Source organism: Marmota monax, unplaced genomic scaffold (genome assembly GCF_021218885.2).
Source record: "Marmota monax isolate L192 unplaced genomic scaffold, Marmota_monax_Labrador192_F-V1.1 WCK01_AAM20220418_F8-fsc00028, whole genome shotgun sequence".
Lineage (NCBI taxonomy): Eukaryota > Metazoa > Chordata > Mammalia > Rodentia > Sciuridae > Marmota > Marmota monax.
The window spans coordinates 3,634,763-3,655,102 of NW_026694779.1; the positions used below are offsets into that span (position 1 = coordinate 3,634,763).

A 20,340-nucleotide genomic window follows, 5' to 3' on the forward strand; every position below is an offset into this window, starting at 1 on the left:
AACACACCACCTGCCCTCATACTTCTTTGGAACACTCTCTGCATCTGTGTTCAAGGGCATGGTTGCTCTCCCTCACTGAAGGTCCCTCTGTCCTACAAGTGTCTGCAGTGCCAACCCCAGCAGACAAAAGCCTGGCTCATAATGAGAGCCTCAGAGACACATGTTCAGCAACCACGCAGTCTGCTTCATCTCTACAATGGGGACAACATACGAACCTCACAGGTTTTAGTGAGGTATGTCCTGATATACTGGAGAGGTTGTGGACAGTGGACAGTGCCTGAAACCTAATAGGCAGAGACACTTCTACCTCCATTTAAGTAAGCAGAGGTACTTTCTGCACAAAGTGCTAGAAAAATCCTGAGAAACTCCACAAGGGCGAGGCTCCAGAATAGAGGGGAACTTTGGTGAGAATGGGGCTTTGGCAGAATCCCAACTTTAAATCTCAGCTTTTCACCCAGCCCTGTAACTATGAATAGCTGGAATAATATCTTCCAAGACTTGGTTTCCATATTTGTAAAACAATCAAGGAAGAAAAACAACAATACATATAAAACAGTGAGCATTGGCCTGGTACAAATGGCATTTCCACGGCAGCACACCACTGTCACCATGTTGTCACTGTGGAGCCCACAGAGCCAGCCCAGCAGTATAGTCAGATGCATAGCTAGAGATGAGGTTTACCCAGCTTCAGCTTGCCCTTGCACAAGGGGCAGCTAGGCCACCAGCTGGCTGCTGCCTATGCAAAGGCATAGGGAGGGAGAAGGCACTGGGGAGCAGCCTCTTGCAATTACTCTCAGTTCCTCAACTAGGGCCCACATGGACTTCAGGGGATACATGGCTTTGGCAACACTGCCAAGTCTGGTGAGGTCTCAGAAGGCAACTGAGAAATTGTCTCAATTCTATAGAAGTGGCCACAGACCAAAGCAATCCATGAGGACCTCTACAGCAACTCTTACGCTGTTTCTGTGCCTCAGGGAAAATGGAAGGGTCCCTATGGAGAGGAAGGTCTGGGGACCCACCCGTGTATTCAGCACCGCATTCATTCCACACACACTGCTTCACTCTAATCCCTCAGGCCTCATGCTGTCTGAAGAGTCAAGAAATAATTTTCAGCAGTAACACTTCAACCTATTCTGTGGTGCCTCACCCGGACAAAGAAGAATTATAAATACCAGATAAAGCTTATGAGCCCAGGCTGAGAAGAGTTACCAATTATCTCTCAGGGCCCAGTGAAGTGCTCTGTTTTTCCCAAACTCTGGCTGCTCAAATCAACACTGCAGGCCCTAGGCTGAGCTCAGAAGAGACCATGATGCAGAAGCAGTTTCTGAGAAAACAGAATTAAAATAGACTTGGTACTTAGGGCAGTGCTTGATGTTTATTACCAGAGCAGCTTCTGAATGCACCAGCAGGCCAGGGGGAAGGGACGAAGAGCAGGGTGACAGAAGCAACTTGCTCAGGAGGAAATGAATTAAACTTGGGCAGTAAGGTTTGGCCCTATCTATTTTGGTGTCTAGAAGGAAGTACACTCTCAACACTTCTCATTTCCAAGGGCAAGTCTTAGTCTAGATGAGTTACACAAAGCCAGAACTGATACTATTGCAATTACTGTCTGGGCTTTGTCATTACAGGCCCAACTGAGACTCCTTAAATGGCATCAAAGTCCATTTCATGACTTGGTTTGGGTAATGTTAATTTTGTTTTTTTTTTCTTTCTTTTTTCTTTTTTTGGCAGTGCTGGGGATAGAACCCAGGGCCTCCCACATGCTAGGCATGTGCTCTACCAGTGAGCAACATCCCAAGCTCCTCTTCTTTTTTTAGTTTTGATTTGAAATGGGATTTTTGCTCTTAAGCCCAGGGCCTTATAACAGCTGGGCAAGTGCTCTACCACTGAGCTACAACCCCAGCCCCATAAGGATTATGAAACAAACATGTTCCTGGTTTTATTATCATGATGAACACCTTTAGCCCCAAATCAATGGGATTATGGCCTAATAATGAATGATTAAGAAAATAACTGGGCTAGGTGTGCTGGCATACACCTGTAATCCCCAGTGACTCAGGAGGCTGAGGCAGGAGAACTGCAAGCTTGAGGCCAGGCTGGGCAACTTAGCAAGACCCTGTCTCATCAAAGTAAAAAATAAAAAGGATTGGAAATGTAACTCAGTGGTAGAGCAACCCTGGGTTCAATCCCTAGTACTGTCAAAAAAGAAAATAAATAAGTGGCTGATTTCCAGCCACCATGAGTTGAGCAGTTTTCCTCCACTATGTCTTCTGCTATGGTGTTCTGCCTCACTTCAGACCCAGAGCAAAGGAGCTGCCTGACCATAGACTGAACCTCTAAAACTATCAGCCCAAAATAAACTTTTCACCTCTAAATAAAATAATAATAACAACATAAAAAAAAAAAAAACCTGGGTCAAAAGTTGTTAACATTTGGGGCATTTTGTAACAAGTTGCCAAACTACAGCAGAAATAGTACTGCACTATTTTTCTGTATTTATACCTCTAGCAGAACTATTTTTCCTAACCAAGTCCTACGTGGAACTAAAATAAAAATTAAAAAGCATGCCTGGATCCTCAAGCAGCACAACCCTTTTGCTCACAGAGGATAGATCGGGGTTGGCATCCACCAGGCTTTCCTGGGAGTCAAGTATGAAAACCTGAGGGCCTGGTGCACACACTCACCTTCTGCCAGTGTGGCTCTGACACCACTAAGCCCACTTCATCACCATCTCAATCTACATTGGGCCAAAGTCACTTTTAGGGAAGAGAAGGTTTCTGGAGACTTTCTTCCCATTTTACTGTTATTTGCTGAGCACCTGTTAAGACAGGACAGGCACTTTACTCTGAAATAAGTGCCATTATCCTCATGCTATGAAGGATGAAACTGAAACTCAGGGCCTCATTCAAGGACACAAGTGCCAGGCTAGCCATCATGCCCAGCCTTTCATGGTACCAAATACTAAACTGGCACATAAAAGTTATGAGAGACCTAGGTGGAGCCACTTTAAGGGTACCAGGCCACCAGGGGATGATTCTGAATACCCCCAACTTGCACTGGATGAGGATGCTCTCTCCTACAAGGCACTACGTGAACCTGTAGTTCTTAATGAGGCTGTTGCCAGCCTGCCCTTGCTGTGGCTCCAAGATTGAAGAGATGAGGTATAAGCCAAGACTAAAGCCAGTGCTGAGAAACAGGACAGAGGTTCCAAGGAAGAAGCACACTTTGCTGTGGGCTCAGTTGTGCACTGATGTTCTGGCTCCTTGGCCCCCCTTGCTGAATAGGCATGACTGTCCAGAGAGCTGCAGTGATCCAATTTGGCTTTTGTCTCCAATACAGAGAATGCAGCCCTGGCCACAGCAGGGCATGCACTCTTCAACAAAGCACATGCAGCTTTGTTGACACCAGAATGCTTTGCAGGATGAGGAGGCCACTGTACAGTCACTGGGGACACACAGCAATTAACGTGTGCCTGCACCATCAGAACAGCTTTGCCTGAGTCACGTGAACATTTGCTGATGTACTAGTAATGTTACATGTGCTTCAATAGTACTTTATGTGCACAGAGCACTTGGATATGCATAATTTAATCTTCCCAACAAACCCCAAGTTTCAACTATCACTTGAGGCTCAGAAAGGTGAAGTAATTTGCTCAAGGTTGTGGCTACTGAGCACCACTGCCAGGACTTGTGTCCTGGACCTCATGGGGAAAGTTCCTTCCAGGACACCATCACACTGTAAGTGTGAGTACATGTAACTGGGTGCCAAATGTCCACAGTGGCTAACACAAGTTCCTCTGGAAAGCTCCCAGGGTACCAATGTATGTAAGAATAGAAGGCTTGCTTCTGGCTTCTGAGGGTCCCGAGGCCTGGGAAGCTTGTCCCTTGACTAGAAAAGGGCTCCCTACCTGGATACGGGATGGAGAGGAGAGTGAAGTCGGCATAGCGCTGGGCTTTGTCCACCTTCTCGGAGGAGGTTACACTAAAAGACAAGGACACAATGTGTTATGGTCACAACATACAGACACACACCTTTCCTTAAATGAATATTTAACAACCTAAAATGAACCCTGTGCTAAAAAACAAGTCTTCAGAGTTAAGAATAATTCCCCTCAGCAGTGCTTACTCTGAAAAATGAAAAAGCCTTACTTCCCTGCCCTGACTCTAACATCTCAGTGAGAGCTCCCTCTCCTTCCAACACTGCAGCAAACTTCAATCACAACCAGAGGTTGCAGGACCACCTTCCACACATACCCCATGAACATGAGTGGTAGGGCAGAGGGAGAGGAGAGTCAAATAAGGTTGCCGTCCCAAAGGGATCCCTTGGGGAAACCCTCTGCTCTACAGTCTTCTCTAACTTTCACTAAGGCCATTTCTAAACAGAGTGAACAATGGCACCTGAAAAATCACTGGGAATCATCTGACAAAGGGTGGAGGCGGGTAGGGCAATGTGTCCATAGGAAGCTGAACTCGGACTTGAGCATCAGTGTCCCTTATTTTCTAAGACCTTTTAGGAGAATTAAAAGATATTTGGAAAAAAAGTTAAACAAAATTTTTTTTAAAGAAAGAGAGAGAGAGAGAGAATTTTTTAATATTTTTTAGTTTTCGATGGACACAACATCTTAATTTTATTTTTATGTGGTGCTGAGGATCGAACCCAGCGCCCCGCGCATGCCAGGCGAGCATGCTACCGCTTGAGCCACACCCCCAGCCCAACAAATTTTTTGAGAAAACTCCATAAATTTCATTATCTTAACCTAAGTTCTATTTTTTAAAAAATCTTTATTTTATTTATTTATTTTTGTATGTGGTGCTGAGGATCGAACCCAGTGCCTCATGCATACAAGGCAAGTGCTTAACCACTGAGCTATAGCCCCAGCTCCAAGGTTCCATTTTAAATGTTTTGCCTCTGTATATAAAAATTTGGTCTATATGTACATTTTACTTTTTTAGTGCTGGGCATTGAACCCAGGAGCACTTTACCACTGAGCCACATCCCTAGCCCTTTTTATTTTAAGACAGGGTATCACTAAATTCTGAGGGAGTCACTAAATTGCTGAGGCTGGCTTTGAACTTGCAATCCTCCTGCTTCAGCCTCCTGAGTTGCTGGGATTATAGGTGTGTACCACCATACCTGACTCACATGGGTATTTTAATGTAAAAGTAGTCAATGAAGAAAATATTTGGTACACACTAAATTTTTGGGTCCATTTTAAAAGAGATTCTAATATATCGAGGATGGCACATACTTTAGAGCCAAAGGGGAAAAATAAAAATAAAATGGTGTCTAATGGCAGCAGTAAGTACAGGTTATAGATTCATGACTCACATGGTTATAGATTCAATGGCTCCCACAGTCAAAACTAAATAACCTTGAGCAAGTTACCTAGTCTCTGTGCTTCAGTTTCTTTCTTGTCCATATAAAAGAGAGACATGGGTGCCTGCCTCACAGAGCTGTTTGAAGACAGAGTGAGAGGTTGCAGAGTGATCTAGACATGAGGGCAGCAGGCAACACCTACTACATACTACAGCCAGCCCTGTAAGCTGTGAACACATCACTTCTGCCCACTTTGAGGTAGGTGCTCATACTTACTTCATGCCAAATTTCACCTTCTTGTTCTCCACCATTAGATCACAGATGTACTTGACTGACAAGTACCGAAGTAACCTGATGTCATAGCCTCTGACCTTATCAAAAAGATGCATGTCCCCACTTCTGAAATAAAAGAGCCAGAGGGAGAAGTTACAAAGCATGTTCACTCAAGAGTTGTTCGGTGATGGGGAGCTCCTTCATGAAAGTATGGGTGTCATTGGCAAGAACTTGAGTTACTCTTCTCCAGAGGCCAAGAGGAGGGTGCAGGGAAGGTGACTTTTTAAGAGATTACCCCCACCTCTGGGACACATTTCAAAGGGGAGCAATTTTCAGCCAGAACAGGAAAGGGCTTTCTGGCACTGCTTGACATTAAACCAGGAGACTCAAGATAACCTCAGATCTAAAGAAAAGTGAGCTGGTGGCTGATAGTCCTTGAGCTTCCATTAGAGTTGATCTTCCTCTATCCCCTCCCTTTCCCCCATTTAGGACCATTTTTAGCCACATGCCTCACTCATAATATAACAGATTGAAATTCTTGGAGAGAGAGAGACTTTGTAGAGCTATTTTATCAAGTGATTGTGAAATACTAGCAAGTAAATTCTCTGTACTTAGCAAGCCTATGAAGCAAGCAGAAAGATAACATTTTTCTAATCCCCAGGCTACCTTCTGATCAGCCATGCAGATACAGACAGAAGTATAAAAAGTAGGTCCCGCCATCACATTTAGTTTTTAATGTCCACTGCTTTGTGGCCCTAGCAGTCTCTTTACCAACAGTGCATGCTGCCAATGACCTGGCTGAGGCAGAGGTCACCTGATCTTGAGTGGGGAGAGCCAAACATTCTTGTGCACAAGCCAAAGCCACTGCTTTCAGAGCTACTGGGCAAAACTGGGGCAAAGCAAGATGACTTTTCCCGCACCAATCCATGATTTGGGCAGCTGACCTTACTAGAGTGTTCACATGCATTCCAGAGACGCTTCACACAAGTTACAGACTTGCCACGTGGTGCCAACCATGCAAAGGTGATTTTCTAAAATATCTTATACTGCTATTTAAAAAAAAAAAAAAAATTGAGAGCTGCGGACATAGCTCAGTTGGTAGAGTGCTTACCCCGCATGCACAAGGCTCTGGGTAGCACCACAAATAAATAAATAAATAGGTAGATAGATAGATAAATAGATAGATAGATAAAAATTTGAAGGGGACAGGAAGAGTGTGAACCAACACACTCCCTCAAAACACTGATTTGTATCAAGCTCTTTTCAATGCAACAATCATGCAGTTGTGGGACTTCTAGTCACTGCATGTATCTTCCAGGTTGGGATACAAGGATTCTGTGGGAAGTGTTGCCCCTTCCCTGTGCTATGTGACACCTGACAGGTTGGGATCTGGCACCCTAACTGCACAATGGAATCTCTATGGGGCTTTAAAACACAGGGTAGCTGGGCATAGAGGCTCACACCTTAATCCCAGCAACTCAGGAAGCTGAAGCAGGAGAATCACAAGTTGGACGCCAGCCTCAGCAATTAGCGAGGCCCTATGCAACTTAGTGAGACCCTGTCTTGAAATAAAAATTAAAAAGGCTAGGTATGCGGCACAGTGGTAAAGCGTCCCTAGGTTCAATGCTAGTAAAAACAACAACAAATACAGATGTCTGGGGCCTATCTCAGACCTGCAGTTCCAGGAACCCCAGGGGTGTGACCTTCTGTCTGAGATCCTGATGTTTCTTTATTCCAGCTGTAGACTGATCAGGCATTCATTAGGCAGCTTTGGGATGAAACTATTGAACAGACTTCAACAGCACTATTTCAAGGCATGGACTTGGTAGAAGAGAGGAAAGAGCAATCCACTCACAGAGACCAAGGATGATGACACACTGTCAGTATAAGCATGGCTGCCACTGGTGAGACACCCCATCCCCAACCAAGTCTCTACACACCACCGTATAGCACTGACCGAAGAGCACAATCCTCTTCTGTGACATCCTCCACATCTGCCCAGGCATCATCTGCACCCCCTGCCAGAGAAAGCAGTCTGTCAGCACAGAGGCAGGTGGCTTCCACGCAAAGGCTTCCTGACTAGCCTCCTTCCCACAGTGCCAAGCCTGGATGAACCACCTGTCTCTACCCCATGGACAGTCCTCACGTCTCTCTCCCAGCACCATGTGCCCATGAGTCTCACAGTGTGCTTTACCTCTGAAGAGCATTCCTGCCGTCTCCTGGTCCCTGAAGAAAGGAATGCCCTGGTTTCCACCCAGCTCACTTACACCTCCTTACACCACTGTGACCATGGCGGCCAGACTCTAGGACTAGATTCTCATTCTTAGTCCCAGAGAAGGCTGCTTATAACTCACCTGAGAAAAAATAGTTGTAGCCAGAGCGTCCATAGAGCTCCCCCCATCCAGCCAGCGTGGCTGACCTGCAAATGTGCTGGGAGACAAAACAACATGTTCAGAGTCAGCTGGTTTTCTGAAGTATAATCAACTGAAGGAAGGCCTGAGCTCTGGATTCTTCTAGGTGAGCAAATGGGTCAAGGTGTATTCCCCAAAGTTTTTATCAGCATCAAGGCTACCACAGCCAGTCTCAAGGATGCCTGGAACTTAATACACAGTCTTATTTAGAGGCTTCCCCTCAAATCTGAGGCACCAAAGTGTTACCAAAAGTAATGGACATTTGGTGGCTGGTCTGTGTGTACCTAAGCATATGCTAAGCAAGCACTCTACCACTGAACCACATTCCCTAGCCCATAGTATTCTATAATTTTCCAGAGGCCCACTTTACCTCTCCAGATTTACTGCGTATAGTACACAAAGTACTGAAAGATTCATGCATTTTCTCACTGAACTTTTACAACCAGCCCATGAGGAAGGTATGGCTGGTAGGTGGCACTGCTATTACTTCACTGATGAGGAAAAGAGAAATAGGCACAGGAGGCTAAGGAATGAACAAGGTCATAAAATAAAGGGTAAGTTGCTCCTTGATCCAAAACCAACTACCTCCAAAGTCTGTGTGCTTATTACTTGGAACTTTTTAGAATGAAGGAACACAATGCAGGGAGGATATTTAAGGAACAAATATTTGGTGGCTTTTTGGCTTGTTTTATGGAGCTCTGGAGGGAACCAAGGGATTCATGCACACTCTATGAGCACTCTGCCACTCAGCTATACTTTTTTGCAACTTTTAAAAGAAGAAATTATTGCTGGATCCAGTGGCATGTGCCTGTAATCACAGTGACTGAGGCTCAGGCAGGATTGCAAATTAAAGGCCTATGAGGTCCTGTCTCAAAATACAAAATAAAGGGATGTAGCTTAGTGGTAGAGGACCCCTGGGTTCAATCTCCAGTAGCACAAAAAAGGAAGAAAAAAAAGGGGGGGGGGGGAATTATGGTCCTATTATTGTGCTGAGATATTATTTTGCTTTTTTCCTTATCACTGAAGGAATCATTTTAAGAGTTAGAGAATTTCAGAAACTAGGGAACCATGTGTACTTCAGTATTTAAATGTAAGTCCACTCCTTCAAATAAATTGTATCTGATAAGATCCAGTAGAGTTGGGGAGAATGGGAGGAGGTTCCAAGAGATGAGGAATCTGCAGGTTGGCAAAAGGCTGGGAGAACACAGCCCCAGGATGGTAGAGAGTGGAGAAGCTGTGAGAAAAGAGCAGAAGTCAACAATCTGGAGATGCAAAGTGGGCTAGGGAATGTGGTTCAATGGTAGAATGCTTGCCTAGCATGTAAGTAAGGGCCTGGGTTTTGACTCATAGCACTGGGAAAAAAACTAATGAACAACCACAACAAAAATGAAGGAGACAGATGGGTGTGGTGGCACACGCCTGTAATCCCAGTGGCTTGGAAGGCTGAGGCAGGAGGATCACGACTTCAAAGCCAGCCCCAGCAAAGGCAAGGCACTAAGGAACTCAGGGATACAAAATGGTGCTGGGGATGTGGCTCAGTGGTTGAATGCCCCTGAGTTCAATGCCCAGTACCCCACCACCACCACCAAAAAACACAGATATCTACAAATGGCCAAAATACTATCTAAAGGCTTCTTCTTCTCTTCCTATAAGATAAGGGGAGGAAAGAGTTTGCTGCTACAGAAAAAAGATGTGCATGGGAACCACTATCATCTTCTGATCTCCCTGGGGGTGGGAGCAGGCAATAGAAAGCAGCCTGCATCCCACCTGGGAGGCTGGATGCTTTGACCTATTTATATCTCTTCCTTTCCCACTACTTCAGCTCCAAAGATTATCTTGGTTCATCTGGCTCCCCTCATCATAGCCTGGGACCACTACTGCTTTATCCAGAGCAGCATCTTCTCACTGAGCATGCACTTACCTGTCAACCCTTCCTCATACGGAGGTTGGCCTGGAAGCCTATGGAGAAGATCTAGGGCTGGACGGAAGTGAGGGGCCTCACCCTCACCGAACTTTTTCTGGATCTAAAACCTCTTTAAAAATCTGATGAAAACTGCTGGGTAGAGAGACACATAATCCTAGTGATTCAAGAGGCTGAGGAAAGAGGACTGCAAGCTCAAGGCCAGCCAGGGCAACTTAGCAAAACCCTGCCTCAAAATAAAAAGGACTGGGGATGTGGCAGTGGTAAAACAGCCTTAGGCTTAATCCTTAATAAAACAAAAACAAAAACAGAAAACTGATAAAAATTATCAATTATCTCCAAAACAAAACAAAAAAAACATACATACCACAGTTTACCTACATTTCCAGAGCTTTGTCCATCAAGGAACCCAGCCCAGCTCTTGGTTAAGATGAGCCAAGTAGGGTCTGGGGCTGTAGCTCAGTGGCAGAGTGCTTGCCTAGCATGCAGGAGGCACTGGGTTCGATCCTCAGCACCACATAAAAATAAATAAATAAAATAAGGCATTCTGTCCATCTATAACTACAAAAAAATTTTTTTAAAAAAAATCAGCCAAGTAATTTGGAGAAGCAAGGTGGAGAACTTCAGCAGAGAGGGCCAATCCCCAGGCAGAGAACCCCCAAGACTCCCATGGAGGAGATTTCTGATCCCTATGAGTAGGGTGACAGGAGGGGTGCAGCCATCCATCTGGCACAGGTCATACTCACCCTCCACCCTCATCTCAACTGCTGGGATCTGCCTCACTTTCCTTTGAATTTATCTGTTAAATCTTTTCAGAGTAGTTACAAATCATCTCTTTGGTTGTTGAGCATTCAGACCTTCTTCTTGCTTCCCATTCTTCTCCCAAACCCCTTCTGTTGTCCTTGTCTTTTTGGATAGCCATTCAGCCAGACCTGGCCTATCAGGACACACTCACAGTCAGATAGAGAAGAAAAAGTGAGTTGGCTAAGTTCCTGAGTGAGTACCAAACTCTTCAGAAAGGCCTCAAGTGGCAGAAGGTCTACTCTACCATGGTAGAGTCTAACTCGAAATGCCTGCTCCAAAGCCTAATGACTCTAAGTCATGATCCATCATTTCTGCACCTTAACAAGACACACTACGAATGCTCTTCAGTTACCTAATTAGAAATGGCTTCCAATTCTACATGTAGAATAGCACTCAAGAATCTGTTAATCTAATAAATAACTTTGGCAAACAAAATAAAAGTGACTGGGCTGGCGCTGTAGCTCAGTAGTAAAGCATGTGCTTAACATGCATGAGGTCTTGAGTTCGGTCCCCAGCACCACCAAAAAAAAAAAAAAAAAAAAAAACCCAGCAAAAAAATAAAAGTGACTGACCTGTGTCCTACCTCTTAAGGGAGAAAACAAGAGAAAAGATGAAGCCAGGTACAGTGACACACACCTGTAATCCCAGTGGCTCAGGAGGCTGAAGCAGAAGGATCACAAGTTTAAAGCCAGCCTCAGCAAAAGCAAGATGCTAAGCAACTCAGTGAGACCCTGTCTCTAAATAAAATACAAAATAGGGCTGGGGATGCAGCTCAGTAGCCCAGTGCTCCTGAGTTCAATCCCCAGTACAAGAAAAAAAGAAAGATAGAATTGTCCTAGTTTTTTTTAAGGGGATTGAACATAGGGGTTCCCTACCACTGAGCTACATCCCCAGCCCCAAAAAAGTTTCTTTTCTTTTTCTTTTTTTGGTACCAGGGATTCTACACAGGGACAATTAAGCATTGAGCCATATTACCATCTTTTTTTATTTTGATACAGTGTCTCGCTAAATTGCTTAGGAGCTAGCTAAGTTGCTGAGGCTGGCTTTGAACTTGTGATTCTCCTGCCTCAGCCTCCTAAATCACTGGGATTATAGGCCTGTGCCACTGTGCCCAGCCATAAAGTTCATTTTAACCAACCAAATAAACAAAAAACTCTTTTTACATTGCTTTCACACTAATTTAATTTGAACGAAATGAAATAAAATCAAACATTTACTTCCTTAGTCACAGTAGCACACTGAACCCAGTTCTGAAGGAAGCAGGGAGCAAGTATTTTATACCTCTCTCCCTTCCCTACACTGGGAAAAGAAGGTGCTCCAAAAGTAATGTTGATTATTATACTGCCACCCTTGGAACGAGTTACAAGTGCCTGCTGTGAGCCACTCATCTGAGAAGCAGGTCCCCAGCTCATAACAGCAGCCCTATGCTCCTGTCCTTTCTAATTTCCCTCCAAATGCCTTTCCTACTTTGTCAGCCCCAAGGACCATTTTGTTCATCTCTCTCTCTAGAGCCTAATTGAAGGACCACTACTATTTGATTCAGAGCCACATCTTCCTGCCAAGCATGCACTTACATGCCAGACAGTCTGCCAGTGGATAGCAGGGAGACAGGTGCCAGTGGATAGCAGGGAGACAAGGCCTCTGCCCAATGGAATTATAACATGGCAAAACAGATGTTGCACCACATAATCAAAACAAAAATACATGTACACAGGTGTTAGGCACTGACTTGGTGGGAGCTAAGAAGAAGGAAAGTGAAGAGAAAAATAGCATCACACTGCTGGGATGTGAAAGTGCAAAGGGAGAAGAAAGCAAAACTAACCACAAAGCCCTTGTGAACATCTAGGATGCCAAAAGCTCCTCAGGCTTATCTTGCACAGCAAACTCCCTGGTAGAAATTCATTGCCATCTCTGTGATCTATTAGCCTAGGGCTCTTTCCTCACAGCCCACCTGAAATCTAGGGGCTATCCATCTGCCAGACAACTCCCCTTCCAGGGTAAATCTCAAGAATCTGGAACTATTTAGCATGGCATTTCCCAAATGCATTCAGCAAAGTTCCTGTCACATGATCCACAGAACAAAGAGGAATTCCAGAATAGATAGAGCCAGAGCCACAAGGGTATCTTCACTGAGGGACTTCTTAGAGTCTAAACTCTGTCACTATATGTATACCAATGCATTTTTAAAAATTTATTCATTCATCCATTTAGTGATACTGGGAATCAAACCCAGAGCCTTGTGCATGCTAGGCAAGTACACTACTGCCATGTCACATCCCCAGTCCGCCAACGAATTTTATAAATCTGGACGTCAGAGATTAAGCCAGCTCTACCATATAGTATTTCTCCTTATTTGATGAAATGCTTTTCACAAGTGTATCCTTACACTGCTGTTCTGTGGAGCAAACACTGGTTCAAGTATTTCCTATTTCTAGTGACATGCACTGTGATCCACAGAGCAATGATCTGTAAACTGGAGACCCCGTAACTTCTAAACACAAAAACTTTCTAAAGTGGTATCAAACAGCTATATGAAGATCAATTTCTGAGACCTAGTGTCCACATATACTTTTGCCCTAAAAAGTCTTCAACAGAAACTTCTTTTCTACCTCCCTTTCTCACCTGCCCTTTTGCTACACAAAAAAAGGTACACCAGGACTAGGCCAACACACACTCTCCTCCCCACTGCTTAGGTCAATCAGGCTGGGTAACTACAGCTGCAGGCTGTGCACTACTGGAGAGAGTGTGGCACTCAGAGATTTGCTGCATAGGCTACACTCCTGTTTCCCTCCCTCTTCCAGGCTCTCTGCACTGGCAGCATTTGGCCTCACTCATTCAATCCCTTCCACTCTCTGCTTGGAGAAGAGAATACTCTCTTTTCTAGTCATGAAGGCTCCTTTGCACCTCCATGCTTTCTCCAGTGCTGTATTACCTGCTTGGGACAACCTCTTACCCCTTTTAGTCAGTAAGCATCCTACTTGTCCTCCAACACTCTCAAGCCACACGACTCTCTAGAGGCCACTGGTCAATCTGTCAGTCCACATCACAAAACTCTCTTTGTTGAGTTCCCCTTACACCACACCAAATGACCTTCATCTGCACTATGGTATTGAAGATAGGTTCAAATACCAGCTCTTGTGCTATGTAAAATAAACTTGGGGAAGTTACTTAACCACTCTGAGCCTTTTGTTTCATTTGGATGTTCCCCGCACACACCTGCAATCCCAGCATCTCAGGAGGATGAGGAGGAAGGCTGTAAGTACAAGGCTAGCCTCAGCAACTTAGTAAGACCCTTTTTCAAAATTTAAAAACAATAATATCAATAATAATAATAATAATAATAATAATAATAATAATAAGTGCTGGGGATGTGGCTCAGTGGTTAATCACCCCTGGATTTAATCCCCAGTAGCAAAAATGAGACCACATTAGGAAGCCAATTTAATTGTAGCCATTAGAACATAAGCTCCATGAGAGTAAGGATTTTGTCTACTTTACAAGCTGACACATCTCAAGGCCTGAAACTGGCTGGTGCTATGTACAATTTGTTAACTGCATGACTGAAGGAATGAAAAAACCATGATGTCTGATCTCATTTGATTTAATCTACTCTATAACCTTTAATGCTGGTATGATTATTATCCTCCTTTCCTAGTAAAGTAAACTGAGGCCCTGCACAAGCAATAAGTACCAGAGTCTCAATCTAATCTTTCAAGGAGAAGGGTGAGATGAAGGTTCATGGTCTACATGGCTATAAAACTTTCTTTAACTGTCCAAACAGCTAAAAGGGCAGAACATAAGGTGGGGCTGTAAAGATTCCTTCCCTAGCTGAAATCATCCTTGAATCAGAAGTGATCTGTTTCTCTGGCCTGCTTCTGACAGCACCAGATACAATAACCATCCCACCCTTGGCTGGCAGAGAACAAAAAGACACTACATTTGTATGAAACCAGTTACTCCAGAAGAGGGTTTCAGAGCATGGGGATGTGGGATAGGCCTTACCTTGCCTTTGAACAAGATTACTGGGCAGACGAACCGTCCTCTGCACCTGGCCATCTTGCTGCGATTGATGAGGTCTTGCAGCTTGCTCACTTGCACGGTGCTCTGAAACCTAACACAAAGGCAAGAGGCAGGTCAGACTGGCTTCCACATGGGCACGTTGCCACGGGCAAAAGGTCTATATACATGTATAAGAATACTCACTGGAAAGCTAATAAATGCTATTAATTCTTAAATTTTAGATCACTGATATATTAAGTTGAGAAGAAAAGTGCTAGGGTGAGAAAAAAAGTGCTAATTGTAGGTACTAAAGTTATCCTGATTTCAGAACCTTGATGATTAAAAAAAAAAAAAAAGAATGAAGACATAATATGTAAAAAACAGAAATATACACAGGAAATTGACAGATGACTATGTCTAAAGTGTCTACTATCTCACTTCCAGGGTAAGACCTAGTACCTATAGACTCTGGAAACCACAAGGCCATACTACTTCACTTCCAGGGTAAGACTTGGTACCTATAGACTCTGGAAACCACAAGGCCATAATTGTGATCTTTTAGGGAGCAAGATGAGATTACAGTTCATGTGCCAGCCAGTTTCACTGCAACCATCTTTAAGTGTCCAAAGAGTCAAAAGTGTATAAAATGCTGGGCAAAGAAAGCAAAAGAAAAGCTACCTATGGCACAAGAGATGTAATACACCAGGTTCTGTAAGGGAGCTCCTAGAATGTGAAAGATTCAGGTTTAAAAATGAGCTCCAGCAAGTCACACTCACACAAAATCACATTTCCCTAAAATAAGGGTCTATCCTCAGTACCATCAGGTAGCAGAGGACCTAGACCAGTTAGTCAGAATTTCTGGCAGTGACAGAGACAAGAGGCAGAAAAGTTAGAGCAGGAAGCTTTGCCAGCTATCCAAGTACACACATAGAAGGGAAGAAAGGGGCTCATATTCCCTCCTTAAAAGAGCTGAGCTTAGTCATGTGTGGTGGCACATACTCTAATCCTAGCAACTTGAGGGGCTGAGGCTGGAGTATCTCAAATTAGAGGCCAGCCTGGGCATCTTAGCCAGACACTGTCTCTAAATATTTATTTATGTATTTATGTATTTATTTACTTATTTATTTGTTGTAGTTGGCACAGTACCCTTATTTATTTATTTTTATGTGGTGCTGAGGATCAAATTCAGGGCCTCACATGCTAGGCGAGCGCTCAACTGCTGAGCCACAATTCCAGCCCCAGACACCATCTCTAAATAAAAGAAAAAGGGCTAGGAATATGGCTCAGATGTAGAATGCCCTTGGGTTCAATCCCCAATAGTGCAGGAAAAAAAAATAATGCTTTTCAGACCAAGCCCTATAAGGGTTTAATTCCTTTCACATTTCAATCCTTCTAGGGATCCTTGTCATTGTATGGCTCCTCATGGACACATGTTCCCAGATAACTGTTTGAGGAGAATTTAGTCAGCAACTCCCATATCTGTGGTTCCTTAATTACATGAATCTGGATGCTGTTGAAGTTAATAAAAATAGTTTTAAAAATATTCCTGATTGGGCTGGGGATGTGGCTCAAGTGGTAGCGCGCTCGCCTGGTATGCGCAGGGCGCTGGGTTCAATCCTCAGCACCACATACAAATAAAGATGTCATGTACACTGAAAACTAAAAAATAAATATTAAAAATTAAAAAAAAAAAAACCATTGCTGATTGCCCAGGGTTGGCCTTGAACTTGTGATGTTCCTGCCTCAACCTCTGGAGTAGTTGGGATTACGGACATGGTATATACCTGACAGGTTGTTTGTTTTCTTATTTTTGAGTTTTAAGAGTTCTTTATATATTTTAAGAGCCCTTTATTAGATATGTCTTTTACAAATATTTTGTCCTAAAGACTCAAATAAAGAAACTTGACTTGGCCTGGAAAAAAAATGTTGAATTCTTTGTAAAATTGTATTTATTTTTATTCCAAACTGTGACTTAGCAATATAAAAACTAACAAGTGGTAGGGTCTGAAATTGAAGTTAAAAAGAGGATCAATAGTTTAAGAGATTTTGTCAGTATGGTGGCACATGCCTGCAATCCCAGTGATTTAGCAGGCTGAGGAAGGAGGATCACAAGTTCAAGAGCAGTGTCAGCAACTTAGGAAGGCCCTAAACAACTTAGTGAGACCTTCCCTCAAAATGAAAAATAAAATGAGCTGGGGATGTGTCTGAGTGTTTAAGCATACCTGGGTTCAATCACTTGTGTGTGTGTGTGTGTGTGTATACATATATATATGATTTTTAAAACAGTTTCAGTGATTTTGGAAAGGAGATAAGAGGGTTTCCAATGTGTATTTTTCTGTGAGGTCCAATTTAAGATACAACTTTTTTTTTTTTTTTAGTTGTAGATGGACAATATCTTTGTTTTATTTATTTATTTGTGTGGTGCTGAGGATCAAATGCAGTGCCTCACCATGCGAAGCAAGCGCACAACCACTGAGCTACAACCCTAGTCCTTAAGATACAATTTTTTAAAAATATATATATATTTTTTAAATATTTATTTTTTAGTTTTAGGTGGACACAATATCTTTATTTTATTTTTATGTGGTGCTAAGAATGAAATCCAATGCTTCACGCATGCTAGGTGAGTGTGCTACCACTTGAGTCACATCCCCAGCCCCTTTTTAAAATATATTTTATTTTATTTTTTTAGTTTTTAGGTGGACATAATATCTTTATTTTATTTTTATGTGGTGCCCAGGGTCGAACCCAGTGCCTCATGCATGCCAGGCGAATGCGCTACCACTTGAGCCACATCCCCAGCCCCAAGATACAATTTTTATTAACTAAAATTTTTTGTTGTTGTTGAAGGAAGGGGGAAGAATGAACAACCTACGGATCCTGGGGTACCTTTGCTAAGTGCCTATAGGGTAGCACAGAGCTGCCAGCCAGCCCCAAGCACCTGAATGTTATTGTCCTCCCTCACTCAGTGTACCTATGAAATAAAAAGACACCTCAGTCTAACAAGACAACTGTTTCATTAAACTCTGACTCTAAGAATATCCAATAGAGCAAGTGCAGTCCTGTACTTAGCACCCCTCTTCCCATCCACAGGGTGCTCCAGAATCTTTTCTCCACCTGGTCAGCTCTACCTGTTGCAGCTGCCTCTCGCTCGCTCATACCAGTAACTCCCTCTGAATCCTAAATGCCTTAAAACTGCGTTTTATTCTCCTTACTTCTCACTCAGCAAACCCTCCTTAATTCCAAGTGGAAAATACACCTGTTTCCCTCTCAAGGGCTTTGAACTATCTTTAAATGTAAAGACACATTTTTTCTTCTTAGGTTAGCTAATGGTTTATTTGCCTGGTTTCCCCACTCAAAGAACCAAAGCAATTTCTGTTCTCGCAATAGTTCCTGTTTTTATTTTTATTAACTCTTGTCTTTTTATGGCAGTGCTAAGCAGTAAGCTGTATCTGGCACATGATACTCATATGTGAATGAATAAATGTAGACTTACACATTTATGTCTGCAAAATATGCACTGAAATTTCTGGCAAGATGTTAACAAGGAGTGAGGTTTCTTTAGATTTTTATTTTTTATTGAATTATTTATTATTTATTTACTTACTTATTTTTGGTACTGAGGATTGAACCCAGGAGTGTTTAACCATTGAGACACCCCCTCCCCAGCTCCTTCTATTTTGAGACAGGGTCTCACCAAGTTGGTGAGGCTGGCCTTGAACTTGGGATTCTCCTGCCTCAGCCTCCCAAGTTGGATTTTATATGCACCACCACACCCAGCTGAATTTTATATTTCTTCAGTATCATTTACACACAAATAAAACTATTTTCAAGTAAAGAAGAAAAAGTTGTTGTCACTTAACTTCCAATGGCAAACCTTCACACAACACCCCCCACACTTCCCAAACTATGTTGACTGTCCCTTCTACACATGCCCCAAACTTCCTGAGGTAAATGTTACTGCTACTACTATTTAATGTCATTAGCCCCATTTACAGATAAAACATGTTACTGTGAAATCACTAGCCCAAGGCCACAGAACAGGTAAACAGGGCAACTGACTTCCAAACCACAGCAGGCGGCCACTGAGCCAAGGGTTTTAGCCACTGTCCCCTAAACCCTCATCTGTACTTCCCCTTACTCCGGTTCTTATTATATGGTTACTGCTTATTTTTCTGTTATCCCCAGATCCAAGGGTAAGGACTTCATCTATCTGGCCTCTGGCTGGATTCCTGGGGCCTACTACACTGTAGTAGCTCCATGAACACTTGCTGACAATCACATGTCCAGAGACCCTGGACCAGGCTTCTATTCCTAGACAATGAACAGAGTTACGGAGGTTCACTATCAAGACCAAACCACTTCCTGAATCCAGTTCTACCATTTTTAACTCAGTCTAAGCTAGTATCACAGTAATACCAAAACCAAATGTAAAGAAGCAAACAATTCTAGTCCTTCCCCTCCAGGAGACAAATAGGCATCACTCCCCCCGCCCAAATAACCTCAATAACTAGTGTGAGGCCTTGCAAAGAGTAAAAAGTAAAATCAAACTCCAGTAACTCCTCTAGAGTGAAGATGATGTACAGTAGTCCCGACCTGGAGAATAAGGCCCTGCTAGACAAGGTGAGGGTGAAAGAAAAAAAAGGCAGACAAGCAGAAAAGGCAGAGCAGAAGTCAGGAAACCCAGCTTTTAACCCCATTCCATGTACCACCTTGGTAATCTTGAGCAGAGGCAAGTTGCCTCTTTGTGCTTCAACTTTCTCTGCAGAATGGGACAATACTGTCTTCTTGGGGGATGTAGCATAATGTATGAGACCCTAACACCTACCAACCAGTAGCCTGTCAACAAATATTAGTTTCCTTCCCTTTAAGAGCTAGACTGAATCAGCAATGAACTTGTTTGCCTTTCAGGAAAAGCTTCTTTGAGGGCACCAAGACCAAGTTCTTCCACCTACTGTTATTTGGCATCACCGGGAGCATGTTAGAAAATATGCCCATATCAAAAGTAGTGAAATCAGATTCTGCATTGTAACAAGATCCCAGGGGTACAGAGCCGGGCTTAATATCAGAATGCCATCAGGATAGAGGTAAACTGCCAGCCAGCCCTGAGGGGAGTGGAAAAAAGGGGAAGGACAAGGTAAAAGAAAAGTCCTCATTGAGAAACTGTAGGCTAAAGCATCATAGGAGGTAAGTTTACCTAACTCTGGAAGGAGTTAGGAAGAGATAAGAACCATAAATAAGGGGCCTTAACAAAGCCCAGTTCTTTAGGACTGGAGATCCCCACAGAGGATGGTGACCATAATTTCTATAACCTTCATAAAGAGGCCTTAATATATTCATTTACTTAGGAACCCCAGCAGACCTCATGAGTCAGGCACTCTTAAGAGAAATCCCCACTGTAAGATTGAGGAAACTAAGGCTTACTCCTTAAATTCCTCTGAGCAGGCTGTTCCTCTGCTTGTAAGCATTTTCTGGTTCCCTGTGGCCCACAGTAGCGTACTACAGCATGTAAGTATCTAGGGAGTTCTGAGAAGGCAGATTCTGGAAACTCTGATTCAGAAGGACCAGGGTGGCTCTAGAATCTGTACTTTTTTTTTTTTTTTTTTTTGGTAGTAC

General features: G+C 43.3%; 1 protein-coding gene across 5 annotated transcripts in view; it reads right to left on the reverse strand.

Annotated features, from left to right (window-relative positions):
* Mtmr14 (myotubularin related protein 14) overlaps window positions 1-20,340 on the reverse strand; it is a 46,863-nt gene that overhangs the window by 23,014 nt on the left and 3,509 nt on the right. For 4 of the 5 annotated variants that reach the window (XM_058572967.1, XM_046425662.2, XM_046425661.2 and 1 more), the window contains exons 3-7: window positions 14,728-14,836; window positions 7,944-8,019; window positions 7,547-7,607; window positions 5,593-5,715; window positions 3,908-3,981 (exon numbers count right to left, since the gene is read on the reverse strand). In XM_058572967.1, the coding sequence (XP_058428950.1) occupies window positions 3,908-3,981; window positions 5,593-5,715; window positions 7,547-7,607; window positions 7,944-8,019; window positions 14,728-14,836 (443 nt within the window). Of the gene's footprint in view, window positions 1-3,907; window positions 3,982-5,592; window positions 5,716-7,546; window positions 7,608-7,943; window positions 8,020-14,727; window positions 14,837-20,340 lie in introns of those variants that run through there. The other variant, XM_058572968.1, reaches the window with a different exon arrangement.